At 45.1% G+C, this 17,373-nt stretch overlaps 1 protein-coding gene across 4 annotated transcripts in view; it reads left to right on the top strand.

Annotated features, from left to right (window-relative positions):
- Nucleotides 1-15,062: 15,062 nt before the first annotated feature.
- Nucleotides 15,063-17,373, top strand: part of KNTC1 (kinetochore associated 1) — an 85,206-nt gene continuing 82,895 nt past the window's right edge. The window contains exons 1-2 of one of the 4 annotated variants that reach the window (XM_060269573.1): nucleotides 15,063-15,142; nucleotides 15,574-15,727. In XM_060269573.1, coding sequence (XP_060125556.1) covers nucleotides 15,596-15,727 — 132 coding nt within the window. In that variant the 5' untranslated portion in view covers nucleotides 15,063-15,142; nucleotides 15,574-15,595. The other 3 variants (XM_060269574.1, XM_060269572.1, XM_060269575.1) reach the window with 3 other exon arrangements.

The following is a 17,373-nucleotide window of genomic DNA, read 5'->3' as shown; positions in this document are numbered from 1 at the left end:
GCATTGAAATTTTATTAATGTGTTTCTATGGGCCAAAAACGCAAAAAAAGGTGCCGACTCACCCGCCACGCTGTCCACCCGGGCCGGATGGAGGGCCAGGCAGTGGCAGCTTCACTTCCTGTAGCGAAGCAGGCACACGGCAGTGGGGAGGCATGGACGAGGCCTGCTGCCGGCTGCACTGCCCAACCAGGCCAGATGGAGGGCCAGCCGGCGGCGGCGGCGGCTTCACTTCCCGTCTCAAAGCAGACACACGGCAGTGGGGAGACGCGGACAAGGCCTGCTGCTGGCTGCACTGCCCACCCGGGCCAGACGGAGGGCCAGACGGTGGCGGTGGCTTCACTTCCTGTCGCCGTCGGAATCCAAACCACAGCCTCCTCTGGAGCGCAGGGTGGCGAGGCTACTTCGTCTTGCAAAGCACAGCCATAGACCACTTCGTTTTGCGAGTCTTCACAAAAATCGCAAAACGTTTTCGTCTTGCGATTTTTCTGTTGCCTGAGGCGTTCATCTTGCGAGGTACCACTGTAGTTAGAAGGCAAAATGAATGAGTTTCAGATAGTTTAGGATTAGTTTTTTCCAGAAATGTTGCAGTCTGTATAAATCAGCAAGCTGGAGATAGGGTCACAGCCACGTTTTGGAGCATGTTTGATTTCTGATTGAACCCTATGCTGCAATTATGGGAAAAGCAATAATATTGTGGGGTGTCAATGCTGTAAACTCCATTGCAGTTGTGTGTGTGTGTGTGTGTGTGTGTGAATAAACCATATGTCCTAAATACAGCACAGTCTTTGCTGTGCCTTATTTCTGTTAGAGGGAATCCAGGTCCAGATCAGAGGTCACAAGCAAAAGACTTCAGCCAAGAGACAGAAGCGAAACCGGGGCCAGCAGGCCTGATCACTTTATTCTTACAACTAGACGAAACAGCAAGAAGCCAATAACATCAGTTTTTAAAAGTTTCCTATATTTCCCTATATTTCCTGGCGTGCTGTAGTCCAAGGGGTCACAAAGAGTTGGACACAACTAAACGACTAAACAACATATTTCCAATAAAACATGCATCATCAAAACATCATAGGTATGTCACAGAAAAGGTATGGTGTCAGGCAGAAGTCTGAGATCCAGATATGTCCCTGTCAATCATGTATGGTTCAAGTACTCACTTCTCACAAGCTAATTAAAATATCTACATAACCTTTTGTCAGGAAGGTTCCTTTTGTCAGGAAGGTTCCCTCAGCATCTTTATTTGTTCTTCCTTGGTCTCATTTCCTTCTGATAACACCTAGTCTGGTCCCTTTGTCAGAGCTGTTAGCACCAGTTTGGGAAATTGGGAGGGGTATCATTAGTAAGGCTGCCATATTTCAAAAAGTGAGAATCTGGACAGAAAATTTGAGTTGTTGTTTTTTCTTTTGCAAAATTCCAAATAAATTTGACATTTTTAAAGCTATATTGAGGGAAATCAGGAAAACCAATGTTGCAAACAAAATCTGCCCTTATTCCTTATGGGGTACACAAGAGCCCTTATAAAGTCCTTTGTAGGTTCTCCATTGGTAGGAGAAAATAACAAAGGCCAACCAGAGAATATTGAGAAGCAAAGCAGCTAGTAAGCCTGATCTTTACTAAAGCTGTTGCAACAGGGTGCTCCCCTCACATGCAGGAGAGAGGAGGAGGACCCAGAACAAAGGTGTGCCTGCCCTTAGTCTACAACATAAAATTGAATGTTGTTGCTTTTCCTGTCTGCCAGGTTATCTGATAATCAAATGCCTTATCTGACTGCCTTTTCTGGTAGTCTGGCCATTCCTTTGAGATGGTAATCACTTAATTCCTGAGACAATGGGAAGGTTCCCTCACCCCTCCCTCCTTGCAGATATAAATTTGGTCAGTTTGGGAGTCAAAATGGTTTCAGGACTGTCTTCCTGTCCTGCTCCAGACATGTGTTTTATATATTTATACACGTACTTGTTTGTTACATTCATGAACATTTATTATACTGTATCGAAGACCTTAACATTCTTATTACAATTCCCCCCTTTGGGGCTATATTTTTATATAAAAAAACCATTGCCCCACAAAATATTAACATGGTATGTTAGAAATCTTTGTGTAAATCTGAAGTCTTGCATTTCAGGCCCCTTAAGGCTATTTGCAAGTGTAGCAGTGCACATGGCTGGACATAGAATATCACATAAAAATACCACATGTTTCATTTTGTTACTAAATTACTTGTGGCATTCTAGCACTTTGGAAGAAACATTTTCTCAATAGTGGTCTATGCATTTAGCAGGAAGGTCCACCAATGACTGAAAATGCTGTTTGTTTTGTTTCTGCCTTTTTGTGTGTTCTCAGGTGTTAAAGTTAGATCTCTGGTCTCACACCTTCAACATACCCACAGCAACAACTCCTGGCGAATTCCCTTAGGACTTTCATTTTGACTATGTCGCCTTGCCCCTGGCATATGTTTGGACATGTCGTGAGAGAGATGTCTTTGCCTTTGGCTTCCTATGGGATTGCATTATTATTATTATTATTATTATTATTATTATTATTATTATTATTGGCATTGGTCTTGCACTCTAGGAAAGTTGCTCAGTTGTTCTAAGGGGACCAGAGAAAGTTCATTGCACCTGGGATACATGCCCAATCAGAACTGAGCCCATGGTTATCAACTTTACAAACCAATCTGTTTATATATATATATATGTATATATATATATATATATATATATATATATATATATATATATATATATATATATATATATATAACTCTATAAGGGATTATTCCTTCATGTATCTGGTGTTTTCATGGATCCTGAAGCTTGGTAAAACAAGTTTTAACACATGTTAAAATGGGTAGGGAAGGTTCGCAGAGTGCCAGGTGAGACAAGGAAATGTGGTCATATATTGATCTAATCTAAATATTGATCTATTAGAAATAATTAAATGCGTGAGAATCCTCCATTGGGGTGTAATCAATAATACAGTATACATTAAGACACTATACATTAAACATAAAAACAATTACACACAAAAATTGCGTCATCATCCCCCCTTTGTGGAAATAACATATACTGTCAGACATAGTTCAATGTTTCTGCATAATATCACACAACATAAAACATAATAATTATATACGGTATCAGTTGCATATATTGAGGTAAATTCTTGCTGATTTGACATATCTTTTCAATTCTAGGGCCATAGCTGCCAAGTTTTCCCTTTTCTTGCAAGGAAGCCTATTCAGCATAAGGGAAAATCCCTGTAAAAAAGGGATAACTTGGCAGCTATGTCTAGGGCACAGAGTATTGAGGTAAAAAGGAGAGAGAATGTCCCTGCAATTCAACTTTCCTCCCTTTGTTAGGCTGTTAGCCCCCCACCCCCGTCAGTCTATGTCCTTTGGAAAGAGATTGCTGTGGCCACTTTGAAAACTCTGGTGTCTGTTGTTGCAGGTAAAAAAATAGTATTGTGGTCACAAGGAATTGGGCTCAGTGTTTTTCATCATTGGGTCTGTAGCAACATCTATAGAAGGGATACCCTGTAAGGGGCAAGGTTTGGGGTACTTAAAGACACAGTTAGAGAATATCCTTGAATTTTCTTGGGAAGCTGCAAACAAATGAACAAAAACTTAGAGTTAAGCATTTTATTCATGTCAATATAGTGGTACCTCTGGTTAAGAACTTAATTCGTTCCGGAGGTCCGTTCTTAACCTGAAACTGTTCTTAACCTGAAGAACCACTTTAGTTAATGGGGCCTCCTGCTGCTGCCGGACTGCCGGAGCACAATTTCTGTTCTTAACCCGAGGTACTATTTCTGGGTTAGCGGAGTCTGTAACCTGAAGCGCTTGTAATCCGAGGTACCACTGTATTATCATCACTGTTATTATACTACTGTTATTTTTGTTGTGACGTGGGGTTTGTGATTTCAGCTCTCTTGACATAACATGCTGGAGACAGTTCTCTAGTAACAGCTCTTTATTAAAGTGAACAAGACTGAAGACTGAGGAGAGGAAAGCTACATTTATAGGGACAGGGGACTAGCTAGGAAGGGATACATTTTGGAGGGAACAATATCAAGCAATCACAGTGCTGCCTTTTGGAGGAAACCAATAAGACAGAGGATCCAAATACAGCAGCTTAAATGAACCAATAGTAGCTGTACCCTCTGGAACCAAAAGGCAGTTACTTTATCCTAATGCAAATACAGACAATAATAATACAGATATAAAATCATTTGACTCAATACACAACACCCCTCCCCCCCTAGTGAGCACAGCAGACGTAATCCCTCAGGTACTGTGGGGTCCTACAACTTCTACCTGATCTCCTGACAACAGGTGTTGCAGGTTCTGGATTGGGTGTTACCTGTGGTGGAGGGGCTGCTATAGGGGTTTCATCAGGAACAGATGGAGTCCCAGACATCTCAGGGTCCCCGACCTGTACCTCGTCATCCTGAGGACTAGCAGACCCTGGTTCATTTGCTGAAGCCCCTGGTGACTGCACCTCTGGGCCATCTTCACTCTGGTCTCGCAGCTGTGCGTCATTAGCCAGGGATGAATTATCTGACTCCTCCCTGCTGAGCGCCCGGCGCCTCAGCTGATCTATATGTCTCTTCCAAACTTGCCCATTTTCCAAGGTCACATAATAGGACACAGGTCCACTAGCCCGGGTGATCACACCGGCCACCCACCGCGGACCTCGTGAATAGTTCCTCACCCAGACCAGATCTTCAGGGGCGAGATACCTTGTTGTGTCAGTCTCAGCCTGGGGGGTTGCTCTTGAATTACGGTTTGGCATTTTATCTGGGTGGACATAATCCAGCACCGTTACCAGTCTTCTACCTAAGAGCAGCTCGGCTGGCGACTTGCCCGTCGCAGTACACGGTGTCGCATGCTGCAAAAATAACATTCGCGCAATGCGAGCCGACCAGTTACCCTCCATTAAGCGCGCAATGGATTCTTTGGCTGTTCTTACCATGCGCTCAGCCTGCCCATTGGAGGATGGGTGAAAGGGCGCGGATGTGACCCCTCTTATAAAGTTATCAGCCAAGAATGCCCTGAATTCTTGGGATACAAAAGCTGCCCCATTATCTGATACAATGGTCTCAGGTAACCCGTGGGTAGCAAACAGCTGCCTCAACACCTTGATTACGGCAGCTGATGCCATGCTAGGGACCATCGCCACTTCTAACCATTTGGAATATGCATCAACGATAACCAAAAAGACCTTCCCTTGGAATGGCCCAGCAAAATCTATGTGCAGCCGGCTCCAGGGAGTCCTGGACTGCTCCCACCAGTGGACTGGTGCTCTGGCCACTTCTGGCCGCACCTCTTGGCATGCCTTGCATGTTCGTACCCATTGTTCTATGTTCTGGTCCATTCCAGGCCACCACACATAACATCGGGCTAGCGACTTCATTCTGACCATTCCCGGGTGTCCCATGTGAAGCGTCTCAAGAACCCTGTTTCTCAGTGGTGCTGGGATGATCACCCTATCTCCCCATAGGAGACAACCCTTATGCATGGACAATTCGTGCTGCCTTGTTGCATAAGGCCTGAATTTTTCTTCATGCGGACCACCTGGCCACCCCCTCCCCACCCAAGTGAGCACACGGGAGAGAACAGCATCTTTCCTAGTTTTCTCAGCTATATCCGTAGCTGTTACAGGAGCCCCCGGAAGTGTTTCTAGCATCATAATGTGCTCCGCCGGAGCAGGATCCTCATTGCTCCCGCCAGGAAGGGGCAATCGACTCAGCGCATCAGCATGGCACAACTGTTTCCCCGGCACATGGGTCAAGGTGTACTGGAACCCATTCAGGAATATTGACCAACGCAACATTCTGGGGGAGAGAATTTGTGGCGTTTGTTTGTTTGGGTTGAACAACCCTAACAGTGGTTTGTGGTCCGTTTCAATGGAGAAATGGCGACCGTACAAATAATCATAGAACCTTTTGATTCCGGACACAATAGCCAGTGCCTCTTTATCAATTTGAGCATAGTTGCGCTCTGTGGGCGACAACGTACGGGAATAGAAAGAGATGGGCTTTTCCGACCCATCCGGTTCCCTATGACTCAGCACAGCCCCCAGACCGTATTGAGAGGCATCACATGCCAGGACCAGCGGCTTTGACTCATCATAATGAGCAAGGACGCTCCTGCTACTCAGCATTCCTCGCAAGGAGTCAAAAGCCTTCTGCTGCTCCCGCCCCCATCGCCACACATTCTTTTTCTGCAATAGTCTATGTAATGGTTCAGCTACCGAAGCTTTCTGGGGTAAGAACGAATGATAAAAGTTAATAAGTCCCAGGAATGACTGCAACTCCGTCTTGTTCTGTGGTCGTGGTGCCTCGATGATGGCCTTAATCTTAGCATCTGTGGGGTGGATGCCTGATGCATCAATTTTAAACCCCAAGAAATCCACAGTTGGCACCCCAAAACTGCATTTTTCTTTTTTCAGTTGCAACCCCACCTCCTTGAACTTGAGCAACACTGCACGGACACGCGCAACCAGTTCCTGTGGGTCTTTTCCAGCAATCAAAACGTCATCAAAAAATGGCAAGACCCCCGGCAGACCTCTTAACAGGCGTTCCATGAGCCCTTGAAAAATCCCTGGGGCCACACAAACTCCGAACTGTAATCTGTTAACTCTGAACGCCCCTTTATGTGTGACAATAGTCTGTGCTTCCGCTGATTGTGGGGTTACTGGCAGCTGTTGGTAAGCTTGTGCCAGGTCAATTTTGGCGAACACCTTGCCCCCAGCCAGTTTAGCCAACAGATGTGATACGACTGGAATGGGGTATGAGTTTCCCCTGAGTGCCTTATTGATAGTACATTTGTAATCTGCACATATCCTGACTTCCCCATTTGCTTTAAGGGGCGTGACGATTGGAGTCTCCCACTTAGCAGAGTCCACGGGTGAGAGAACTCCCTGCTTGACCAATTTATCCAGCTCTGCCTCGATCTTGGGTTGCAGTGCAAATGGCACTCGCCTTGGTTTGAGTCGGATTGGGGCCACCCCGGGGTCCAACTCGAAGTCAACTGGGGGCCCTTTGTAACAACCCAGTTTTCCATTAAAGAGACCAGCAAATTCCTTGCATAATGCCTCGCTCATCTCAGGGCAGGTTTGGATTGAATTAAGCCCTGAGATACTCAGTCCCAGGGCGGGGAACCAGTCAGTGCCCAGGAGACTGGGGCGACTGCCCTTCGCAATCACCAGTTTGAGTACAGCCTGTTTGTCCCGGAACTGTACTCTCACGGCACACATTCCCATAACATGGATGCGGCCTGCTGAGTACGACTGCAAGGTTGCCGGGAAGGGCTCCAGAGGGGGCAACTTACCCCTGAGGAAGAATGTCTTCGCGGTCTGGTCCGACACGATGGTGAATGCAGATCCGGAGTCCACCTCCATGTCGCACTGCTGACCCTCAATCTTCACCTTGCCCTCCCGTTGATCTCCGTTACATAGTGGCAGTCCTTTAGAAAACGAGTTGCTGTGGGCGGTCTGCGATGCTCCAGTCTAGGTGCTCCTGTTGCTCCCGACGCCGCCGATCTACAGACCCTGGCGATGTGACCCGTCTTTCCGTACGTCCGGCACATAGCATCCCTGAAACGACAACTCTTCCGCTCATGGTTTCCGCCACAACCTGGGCAACTGCCTCGGCGATCTTTGTGCACTGTGCAGGCCTGACGCACCAACTCGACCCCACGGACTGGGCTCTGGCTCGGAGTAGCCTCTAGCTCGTCCATGGCATGCGCAACTTCTATCTGTGGCTTAGTGGCCTTGCGACTGGCATCAAGCTCCTCTCTTTCATAATTCTCCGTGGCGGTGGCCTCCTTCAAGGCTGAAGCAAGGGTAACCTCTTCTTTAGCCACGATGCGTCTTCTGGCTTTCTTGCTGCTCAGACCACCAATAAACCGATCCAGGAGAGTCTCTTCCAGATTTTGGAAGCCGCAATGCTGAGCGAGCTTCCGGAGCTCAGCCAGAAATGTGGATACAGACTCCCCAGCACGCTGCTGCCTCTTATGGAACTCCATCCGCCGGGCCATCTTGGTCTCAGTAGGCGCCAAGTGGCTTGTTAGGCAGGCAAGAATATCTTTGAGAGATGTCTCACTCAGCTTCGCTGGAGCAAGTAATGCCTTGGCCAGCTTGAAGGTCTCGGGCCCACAGTAGCTCAGGAATGTGGCCCTTCTTTTGCTGGCATCGGTGATCCCTTGAGCCACTGCGAAGAACTCGAAGCGTTCGACGTAGTCTTCCCAGGTGTGGGGCTCTGATGGCTGGAAGGGCTCCAATACCCTTGGACTCTCCATTGTCCTAGCGGGCAGGGTCGTCTTCTCAGCTGGCCAGTGAGTCTTGTTCTAAGCTGCAATCCGGACTCTGAGGCAGGGCTGTGTTTAACCGCTCCTCAGCATTCCGGATCCCACCTTCGTCGCCAGTTGTTGTGACGTGGGGTTTGTGATTTCAGCTCTCTTGACATAACATGCTGGAGACAGTTCTCTAGTAACAGCTCTTTATTAAAGTGAACAAGACTGAAGACTGAGGAGAGGAAAGCTACATTTATAGGGACAGGGGACTAGCTAGGAAGGGATACATTTTGGAGGGAACAATATCAAGCAATCACAGTGCTGCCTTTTGGAGGAAACCAATAAGACAGAGGATCCAAATACAGCAGCTTAAATGAACCAATAGTAGCTGTACCCTCTGGAACCAAAAGGCAGTTACTTTATCCTAATGCAAATACAGACAATAATAATACAGATATAAAATCATTTGACTCAATACACAACAATTTTCTCCTCAGTCTGTTTAACTTTTTTCACTTAGTTTGGCTGTGGAAGAAACAAAGGAGTTCTGCCCTTTCTCTGTCCCCTGTTCGCATTTCACCATCTTCTCTTCTAAGTGATACCACTGTTTCCTTGTTCTTCCTTTTGCTACGGACATACCCATAAAAGCCCTTTTTGTTGCTTTCAACCTCTCTAGCAAGCCTGAGTTAATTCTGTGCTTTAGCTTTTCTGACTTTGTCTCTACATATGCTGGCTATTTGTTTGAATTCCTCTCTGGTGGTTTCCCCCCCTTTTCCATTTTTTTATACATGTTGTTGTTGTTGTTTAGTCGTGTCTGACTCTTCGTGACCCCATGGACCATAGCACGCCAGGCACTCCTGTCTTCCACTGCCTCCCACAGTTTGGTCAAACTCATGTTCATAGCTTCGAGAACACTGTCCAACCATCTCGTCCTCTGTTGTCCCCTTCTCCTAGTGCCCTCAATCTTTCCCAACATCAGGGTCTTTTCCAAGGATTATTCTCTTCTCATGAGGTGGCCAAAGTATTGGAGCCTCAGCTTCACGATCTGTCCTTCCAGGGAGCACTCAGGGCTGATTTCCTTAAGAATGGATAGGTTTGATCTTCTAGCAGTCCATGGGACTCTCAAGAGTCTCCTCCAGCACCATAATTCAAAAGCATCAATTCTTTGGCGATCAGCCTTCTTTATGGTCCAGCTCTCACTTCCATACATCACTACTGGGAAAACCATAGCTTTAACTATACGGACCTTTGTAGGCAAGGTGATGTCTCTGCTTTTTAAGATGCTGTCTAGGTTTGTCATTGCTTTTCTCCCAATAAGCAGGCGTCTTTTAATTTCGTGACTGCTGTCACCATCTGCAGTGATCAAGGAGCCCAAGAAAGTAAAATCTCTCACTGCTTCCATTTCTTCCTCTTCTATTTGCCAGGAGGTGATGGGACCAGTGGCCATGATCTTGGTTTTTTTGATGTTGAGCTTCAGACCATATTTTGCGCTCTCCTCTTTCACCCTCATTAAAAGGTTATTTAATTCCTCCTCGCTTTCTGCCATCAAGGTTGTGTCATCTGCATATCTGAGGTTGTTGATATTTCTTCCGGCAATCTTAATTCCTGCTTGGGATTCATCTAGTCCAGCCTTTCGCATGATGAATTCTGCATATAAGTTAAATAAGCAGGGAGACAATATACAACCTTGTCGTACTCCTTTCCCAATTTTGAACCAATCAGTTGTTCCATATCCAGTTCTAACTGTAGCTTCTTGTCCCACATAGAGATTTCTCAGGAGACAGATGAGGTGATCAGGCACTCCCATTTCTTTAAGAACTTTCCATAGTTTGCTGTGGTTGACACAGTCAAAGGCTTTTGCATAGTCAATGAAGCAGAAGTAGACGTTTTTCTGGAACTCTCTAGCTTTCTCCATAATCCAGCGCATGTTTGCTATTTGGTCTCTGGTTCCTCTGCCCTTTCGAAATCCAGCTTGCACTTCTGGGAGTTCTCGGTCCACATACTGCCTAAGCCTGCCTTGTAGAATTTTAAGCATAACCTTGCTAGCGTGTGAAATGAGCGCAATTGTGCGGTAGTTGGAGCATTCTTTGGCACTGCCCTTCTTTGGGATTGGGATGTAGACTGATCTTCTCCAATCCTCTGGCCATTGCTGAGTTTTCCAAACTTGCTGGCATATTGGGTGTAGCACCTTAACAGCATCATCTTTTAAAATTTTAAATAGTTCAGCTGGAATATCATCACTTCCACTGGCCTTGTTATTAGCAGTGCTTTCTAAGGCCCATTTGACTTCACTCTCCAAGATGTCTGGCTCAAGGTCAGCAGCCACACTACCTGGGGTGTACGAGACCTCATATATCCACACTACCTGGGGTGTACGAGACCTTATACATATCCCTTTTGAATCTTAGCTCAGTTAAAAGATCTTTAGATAGTCACTCTGGCTTCTTTAGGCACCTTCCATGTTTCCGTCTCATCATGAACTCCCTTCTGTTTTAGTATTTAGTATTGCTGTCCATGGGATCTCACCCAGCGTTTCCCTAAGTTTTCTGAAGTCGGCTTTCTTAAAGTCTAGAATTTGAGTTTTAGTATGCTTGGTTGCTCCTTTCCGCTGTATAATAAACTCCAGAATAGCATGGTCACTTCCACCTAATGATCCTGCCACTTCTACCACGCTAAACAGGTCATCACTATTGGTTAGGATCAGATCTAAAATGGCTGATCCTCTTGTTGCTTCTCCCACTTTCTGGACAATGAAGTTGTCTGCAAGGCCAGTGAGGAATCTGTTCGACCTTATGCTCTTGGCTGAGTTTGACATCCAACAAATATCAGGATAGTTGAAATCCCCCATTACTACTATATCACTTCCTTTTGAATGCCATCTGTTCCAGGAAGGTTTAATCTCTGTCCTCAGTTTGGCTTGGGGATCTATAGTAAACTCCCATAATGAGATCACTGTTATTTTTCTCTCTCTTAATTTTGACCCAGATACTCTCAATATGGCTTTGAAGTTTTAAATCCTGGATATTTTCACAGGTATACACATCCCTGACGTATAACGCTGCTACTCCTCCTTTCCTGTTTGGTCTATTTATCTGAAATAGATTGTATCGCTCTATTACTACATTCCAATCATGAGACTCATCCCACCAGGTTTCAGTGATGCCTATTATGTCGTATTTAGCTTGCTGTACCAAGAGCTCAAGTTCATATTGTTTATTTCCCATGCTCTGTGCATTAGTATACAGACATTGAAGACCATTGATCATTCCCCCATGTCTCTTATTTCAGGATATTTTCCTCCTACCACTAAGTCTGTGTGCTGTTTGCTCCATTTGGTCCTTGACATTTGGGTGATCATCTTCAGCACTTGGTAGACTCCTACCTTTAGGACCACTGTCTCCCTCCCCCCCCCACAAGTCAGTTTAAAGCCCTCCTGGTGAGGTTTTTTAGTTTAATGGCAAAAACATTCCTCCCAACCCTTGTGCCAGAAGTCCATCTTCAATAAACTGCAGACCGTGATCTAAGAATCCAAACTGTTCCTTCTTGCACCATTTGCGAAGCCAGTTGTTCATTTGTGAAGCCAGTTGTTCACTATTTTTCCCTCTCTCCCTGGGCCATGTCGTTCAACTGGGAGGACAGATGAGATGACAATTTGTGCATTTAATTGCTTCAACTTCCTGCCAAGAGCCTCATAATCACTTTTGATTTTCTGAAGGCTATGGCTTGCAGTGTCATTGGTTCCCACATGGACCAAAAGGAAGGGGTATTTGTCAGTGGGTTTTATGATTCATTGCAGCCGTTCTGTTACATCTTTGATCTTGGCCCCAGGGAGACAGCACACCTCTCTAGATGTCTTATCAGGCCCACAGATCACTGTGTCTGTACCCCTCAGTAGGGAATCCCCTATCACCACTACACGCCTCCTCTTAGGCTTGGTCAGGATTCTTCTGTGTGCTGTCCCTTCCAAGGTCACCTGCATATTCTCGGAGGACTCACTTTGCTGCTTGTCTTCATATTTCTGACCAACTGTGATGAGGGAGAGATCTTCAAATTGAGTCTGTTATTCATCTTCTATGTTAAGGGAGAGCACTTCAAATTGATTGTTTAGTTCTAAAAATTCAGAACGATCCCTGGGCCTTCTACTTCTATGAGTCACGTTCCTCTATACATCTGGCTCCTGTGTTGGAGAACTGACCTCCTCCTCAGGGATGTCCCCTGTCTCCCCCTTGGTGCAGACAGTGTGCTCTGCTGCATCCAATAAAAACTTCACCTCTTTAATTATTTGGAGCGTAGATACACAGGCCATAGCTGCCAAGTTATCCCCTTTTTACAGGGATTTTCCCTTATGCTGAATAGGATTCCTCGCGAGAAAAGGGAAAACTTGGCAGCTATGACACAGGCCTGAAGTTGCTGGACCTTGTCTTCTAGTAGAGCAATCAATTTGCAATTGCTGCAGGTGTAGCTGCCTACATCCTTTGGCAATAATACAAACATTGTGCAGGAATTGCAGGTGATTGCAGTTGTTCCCTTACCCTCCATCTTGAAAAGCCTGAAGTCAGGGAAGAAGAAGAAGAAGAAGAAGAAGAAGAAGAAGAAGAAGAAGAAGAAGAAGAAGAAGAAGAAGAAGAAGAGGAAGCCGCCTAGGTCTCCCCCAATAAACGTTTAAGACAAGCTCCCCTAAATCTAAAAGGTGGGTCAAACAGACCATGTGCTCAGGAAGAGCACACTTCCAAGGTCACGTGCAAGGTCACCGGCCACAAACAAACACACAAGCCTGGACAGTCTCACAAATCCAAGAGGCAGAAGCCCTTGTGCTCCCTCCTCAGTCACTGAACTCCAGGCACTGACTAGCTCCACCCACAGCTAGTCACCTGACTCCACATAAGCCCCGCCCCCTTCGACCATGTGCTCAGGGAAAGCACACTTCCAAGGTCACCTGCAAGGTCACTTGACTGCTTTGAGCACCAGAATTGGGACTACTTCAGGTGCCACATAATACCTGTTCCATATTTGTAAGAACTGAGTCATTCAGCGTGGAAGCACCTGTACTTTGGAAATCCCTGCTTATTGAGATCTAGCAGGCACCTTCATTTTTTTTTCTTGTTTGGTGCCCGCCAAAAATAGTATTGTTTAGACAAGCCTAACTTTTGTTTTAGTATTTGTATGTTTTATAATACGGTAGGGTTGTGAATTTTTCTAACTTTCCTTGTTTTAAACCACTTTGAGGGTTCCCCCCCCCCAATCAAGTGGTGTATGAAGCTTATGAAATAAATAAAATGTTGCTACAGAAAGCAGGATGGCACCAGGGATGGTTCAGGTGAGAATTTAAAGTGTGCTGAGCTGCAGTACGGGATGTAGGCTGCACGTGTGAAGTCCAGTCTTTGTAGTCCTTAATATCCCAATTGTGCGTTTTGTTCTTTTTCTTTTTACTGCCCTATCCACCTGCCCCCCTCCCCAATTCAAAACCAGGGAAAGTGAAATAAACTCAGTGTAGAGCCATCGGTTTTCAACTCATAGTAAAATCAGTCAACCATCCGGTAGGAGTGAGTAGTGCCCCGCCCAGATCCTAGGCTATATATACTTTATTGACACCATCAGTCACACCTGATAGACTATTCCAAACTCCCCTCCTGGGGCCGGATTAAACAGCTCCTATGGGCCAATCAAATTGCTACATTATAAAATACTATCTGCCTATGGGTGAAACTCGGAAAATTATAATATTGTCAAAAAGTGCATTCATTTCAGTAATGCAACTTACTGTTTTTTTTGTGTTTTTATTATATATATTTTTCTTTTAATTTTACAAATGCTTTATTTTGGAAATTCCACAGTAATACAACAAATAGCTACAATAATACAAAAAGAAACATTGCTATTACATTTCATTAATCACATTAAATTTATAATTGACCCACCTAACGACAAATAATTACAATTACAGCAAATAAAGGCTTGGCATATTTTGCTTTGCATTTCATGCATCTATCTCATATATTGGTTTCACCTTTTAAGTTGCATTACTGAACTAAATGCACTTTTTGATGATATTATACTTTTCCGAGTTTCAGCTGTATTCCAAGCTCAAGAGACATAACAGACAGACAGGTAGGAGGGGGATGTTTTGCTTTTATCGTTTTGTTTTATCTTTCTTTCTCAATATTATTAATATTATGTTCATATCCTGCTTTTCCTCTGAGGAGTTCAGGGTGGTGTTCGAGTATCCTTTCCCTTATGTCTTCCTCACAACAACCCTGCAATGTAGGTTAGGTAGAGGGATAGCAGTCACACAGGGAGCTTCCTGACTGCGTAGTGATTCCAGCCCTGGTTTCCTGGGTTTCTAACCCACTTAACATCCCTTCTTTTAATTCCATATTCTTCAAAGAAGTTTCAAAACTGAACAGTACTTTTTTTCCTGGGGGTACTCACGAGGGCACAGTATCGGCATCGTTTTTTTTTTTAAATAAAATAAATGCCTCAGAAGCGAGAAAGCTACGGGAGGAGAATAATCTCCCTCTGTGAAGAAGACGCCGTGCTGCACACGCCTATTGGGCAGCGACGCCGGGGGTCTCTGCACATCACTCTCCATTCTCCCGCTGTTCTGAGAGGGGCGGCAGGTCTAAAGAAACAAGAAGTCTGTTTCCAAACATCTCTCTGCACGTTCCTATCTCTAGTGTGTGTTGTGGCGCGGAGTGGCAGGGCGGGGTTTGCCAGCAGCCGTGTGCGCTGTGCGCTGAGGAGGTTTGACCCTCGCGGTGTCCCGTAGCCGACTGCCACTTAGGAGCGTCCGCGCCAATTTGAGCGTCTGAGGCGGCGGCGGCGGCTTCTGCGGGGAGAGCTGCGTGTGTGTTGGTGGCTATCGTCGTCTTTTTGCCGTGGGGAGCCGGGAGAGCCTAAACGGGGGCTGTAGCCGGGCGGGGAGACTAGTATTATGGGTTGCTTTCAGCTGCTGGATGCCCAGCAGGCGAAGCGGGGGTGGGCTTCTCCTGTGGGATTTCTGACTGTTCGTCAGCTAAGCTGATGCGGGAGCCTGGCTAGCAAACACTGTCCGCCCAGCGGGAGGGAGTCCGGGGCGCTGACACGGCCCTCTCTCCCATCACACAGTAAAATGTAAAATGGGGGCACGTGTCTATTCTACCAACTAAATAGATGCATTTCAAATTTTTGCCTGTCAGGACATTGCTTAAAAACAGCATGGTTATTTTGTCTTAATACAAAGGTTCAAATAATTACTTTGCTGGTCTGCTATGTTGTTCATTAGTTTCTCTTCTGATTTTCTCCAGGGCATAAAGATTTATTTAAGCTATGTGGGATACTGTTGAGCTTTTGGTCTGTGATGATACAGGAAGTGGTCAGCTAAACTTACATTCCAGACAAGAATGTGGAAGTGCGCTGTATCAAATAAACACACTCGTTAAAATCACCTCTTCTGAAAAGGTAGAATTTCTTTTTGTGGCCTCACTGCAAGAGAAGACTATGCAAAGACCTGTACAGTATAATGAATGACTTTAAAACTGAACTAAAAATCATGTTGACAGATGTTTCAAAGGTGCCATTGACTGATTTGTCCTGTCAGTTGAAATGTGACTATAACTTAGGTTAAACTACTGTGGCATTATGGACTGTAGTATCTGGTCAGCATCTAGATCTACCACAGGGCCACATTATAATAAATAATAAATTTTATTTGTACCCCGCCCTCCCCGGCCGAGACTGGGCTCAGGGCGGCTAACGCAAATACAGTACACAGAATCAACCCCTTACCTCTTCCAAGAGGTTCAATGAATAGTGGAATAGATCTGCACAAGTAGCTAAGTGTGCAGTGTAAAAATGAAAGTGCAACCTTGTGAACAGAATACTCCACAAGTCTTGGGATTTTTGTGTGATGATTGTGCAAGTCAGTTGCATGTCTGTGCAACTCAGACTTGAGGCAAGTGCTGAAGGCACTTCAGGGCTGGCGACCACTTCCCAATCCCACTGGGTTCCAACAACTGCACTAACCCTTAACTGTACAGAATAGGCACCTGAATGTAGAAGCAAATCCAAAGGGTTTGTGGTGGGTGGAAATAGTAACTGGGATCTGTAAGTCCTTGGTGAGACTTTGAATTGCTTGCCAGACAACTCTAATAAGAGTTCACTGGTTCCAGGCCCTTCTTCCCAGAACTCGCCTGACATTGTCCAAACAATAAAGTCTACCTGGAACTTCAGTCCTGTAGTAGGAATTCCTGAACTCTGCTCCAATCCTTGGTTCCCCTTTTCCAGCTGTTTCTCCTTGGCCTGTTCTTTCTGCAAGCCTGTTCCACCTAGGCCTACCAACTGTATCTCCACCCTCCCCTCTAGAAAAAGGAAGTCCAGCCTCTCCAAAGCCAGGGCTGCTGGGAAATATAACCCCTTTTAGATTCCATTACATTTGTGTGTATAGCCTGAGATTAATCACAATATTCTCTCCTTGGAGGAGAAAACCTATTCTTTTTTCTTTGGCGATCACTTGTAGCCGAGTAAGATTGTCTTCCATAAACACAATTTTAACAATGGGTCTGTAAGTGACTGTGGAGGCCAATTCTGGATCCACACGTCCTTCCACAGTGGGGAGGCGGGAGTTGATCACGGTGTGGATTTGCCAAGCGTGCCTTCCTCTTAGCACGTTTCTCCCTATCATCCTGAGATCGAGTTTTTTCAAAGTCCATGACACCTTTGGTAAAGGCTGTTCTTCAACTGGAGCACTTGCAGACCAGTGTTTCCTAGTTGTCAGTGTTTATAACCTGTAATGTGTGCTAAAACTCAGTCTAAGCTTTTTTAAAAATTTGTTTAACCACATCAGTTAACAAACTTGGATACATATGCTATGTTATCACTTTAGTTAAATAAATTATTTAAATTGTTATTAAGGAAATTGTTTTTTCTCTCCTTCCAATAAAGTACAGCAGAAAAGTTGTCCAAATATGAAGTTAACTTATTAAACCTCACAATAATTTCATAATTATCGGTCTATGTATTTCTAATAGTATAACCAAAACAGTAATTTTTATATAACTGTAAAAACTACTATGAAAATTTATTATTACAAAAATGAAACATTCATC

The sequence above is a fragment of the Zootoca vivipara genome, chromosome 17, assembly GCF_963506605.1.
Source record: "Zootoca vivipara chromosome 17, rZooViv1.1, whole genome shotgun sequence".
Lineage (NCBI taxonomy): Eukaryota > Metazoa > Chordata > Lepidosauria > Squamata > Lacertidae > Zootoca > Zootoca vivipara.
The sequence above is the reverse complement of the archived record's forward strand: the minus strand, read 5'-3'. Positions and strand labels throughout refer to the sequence as shown.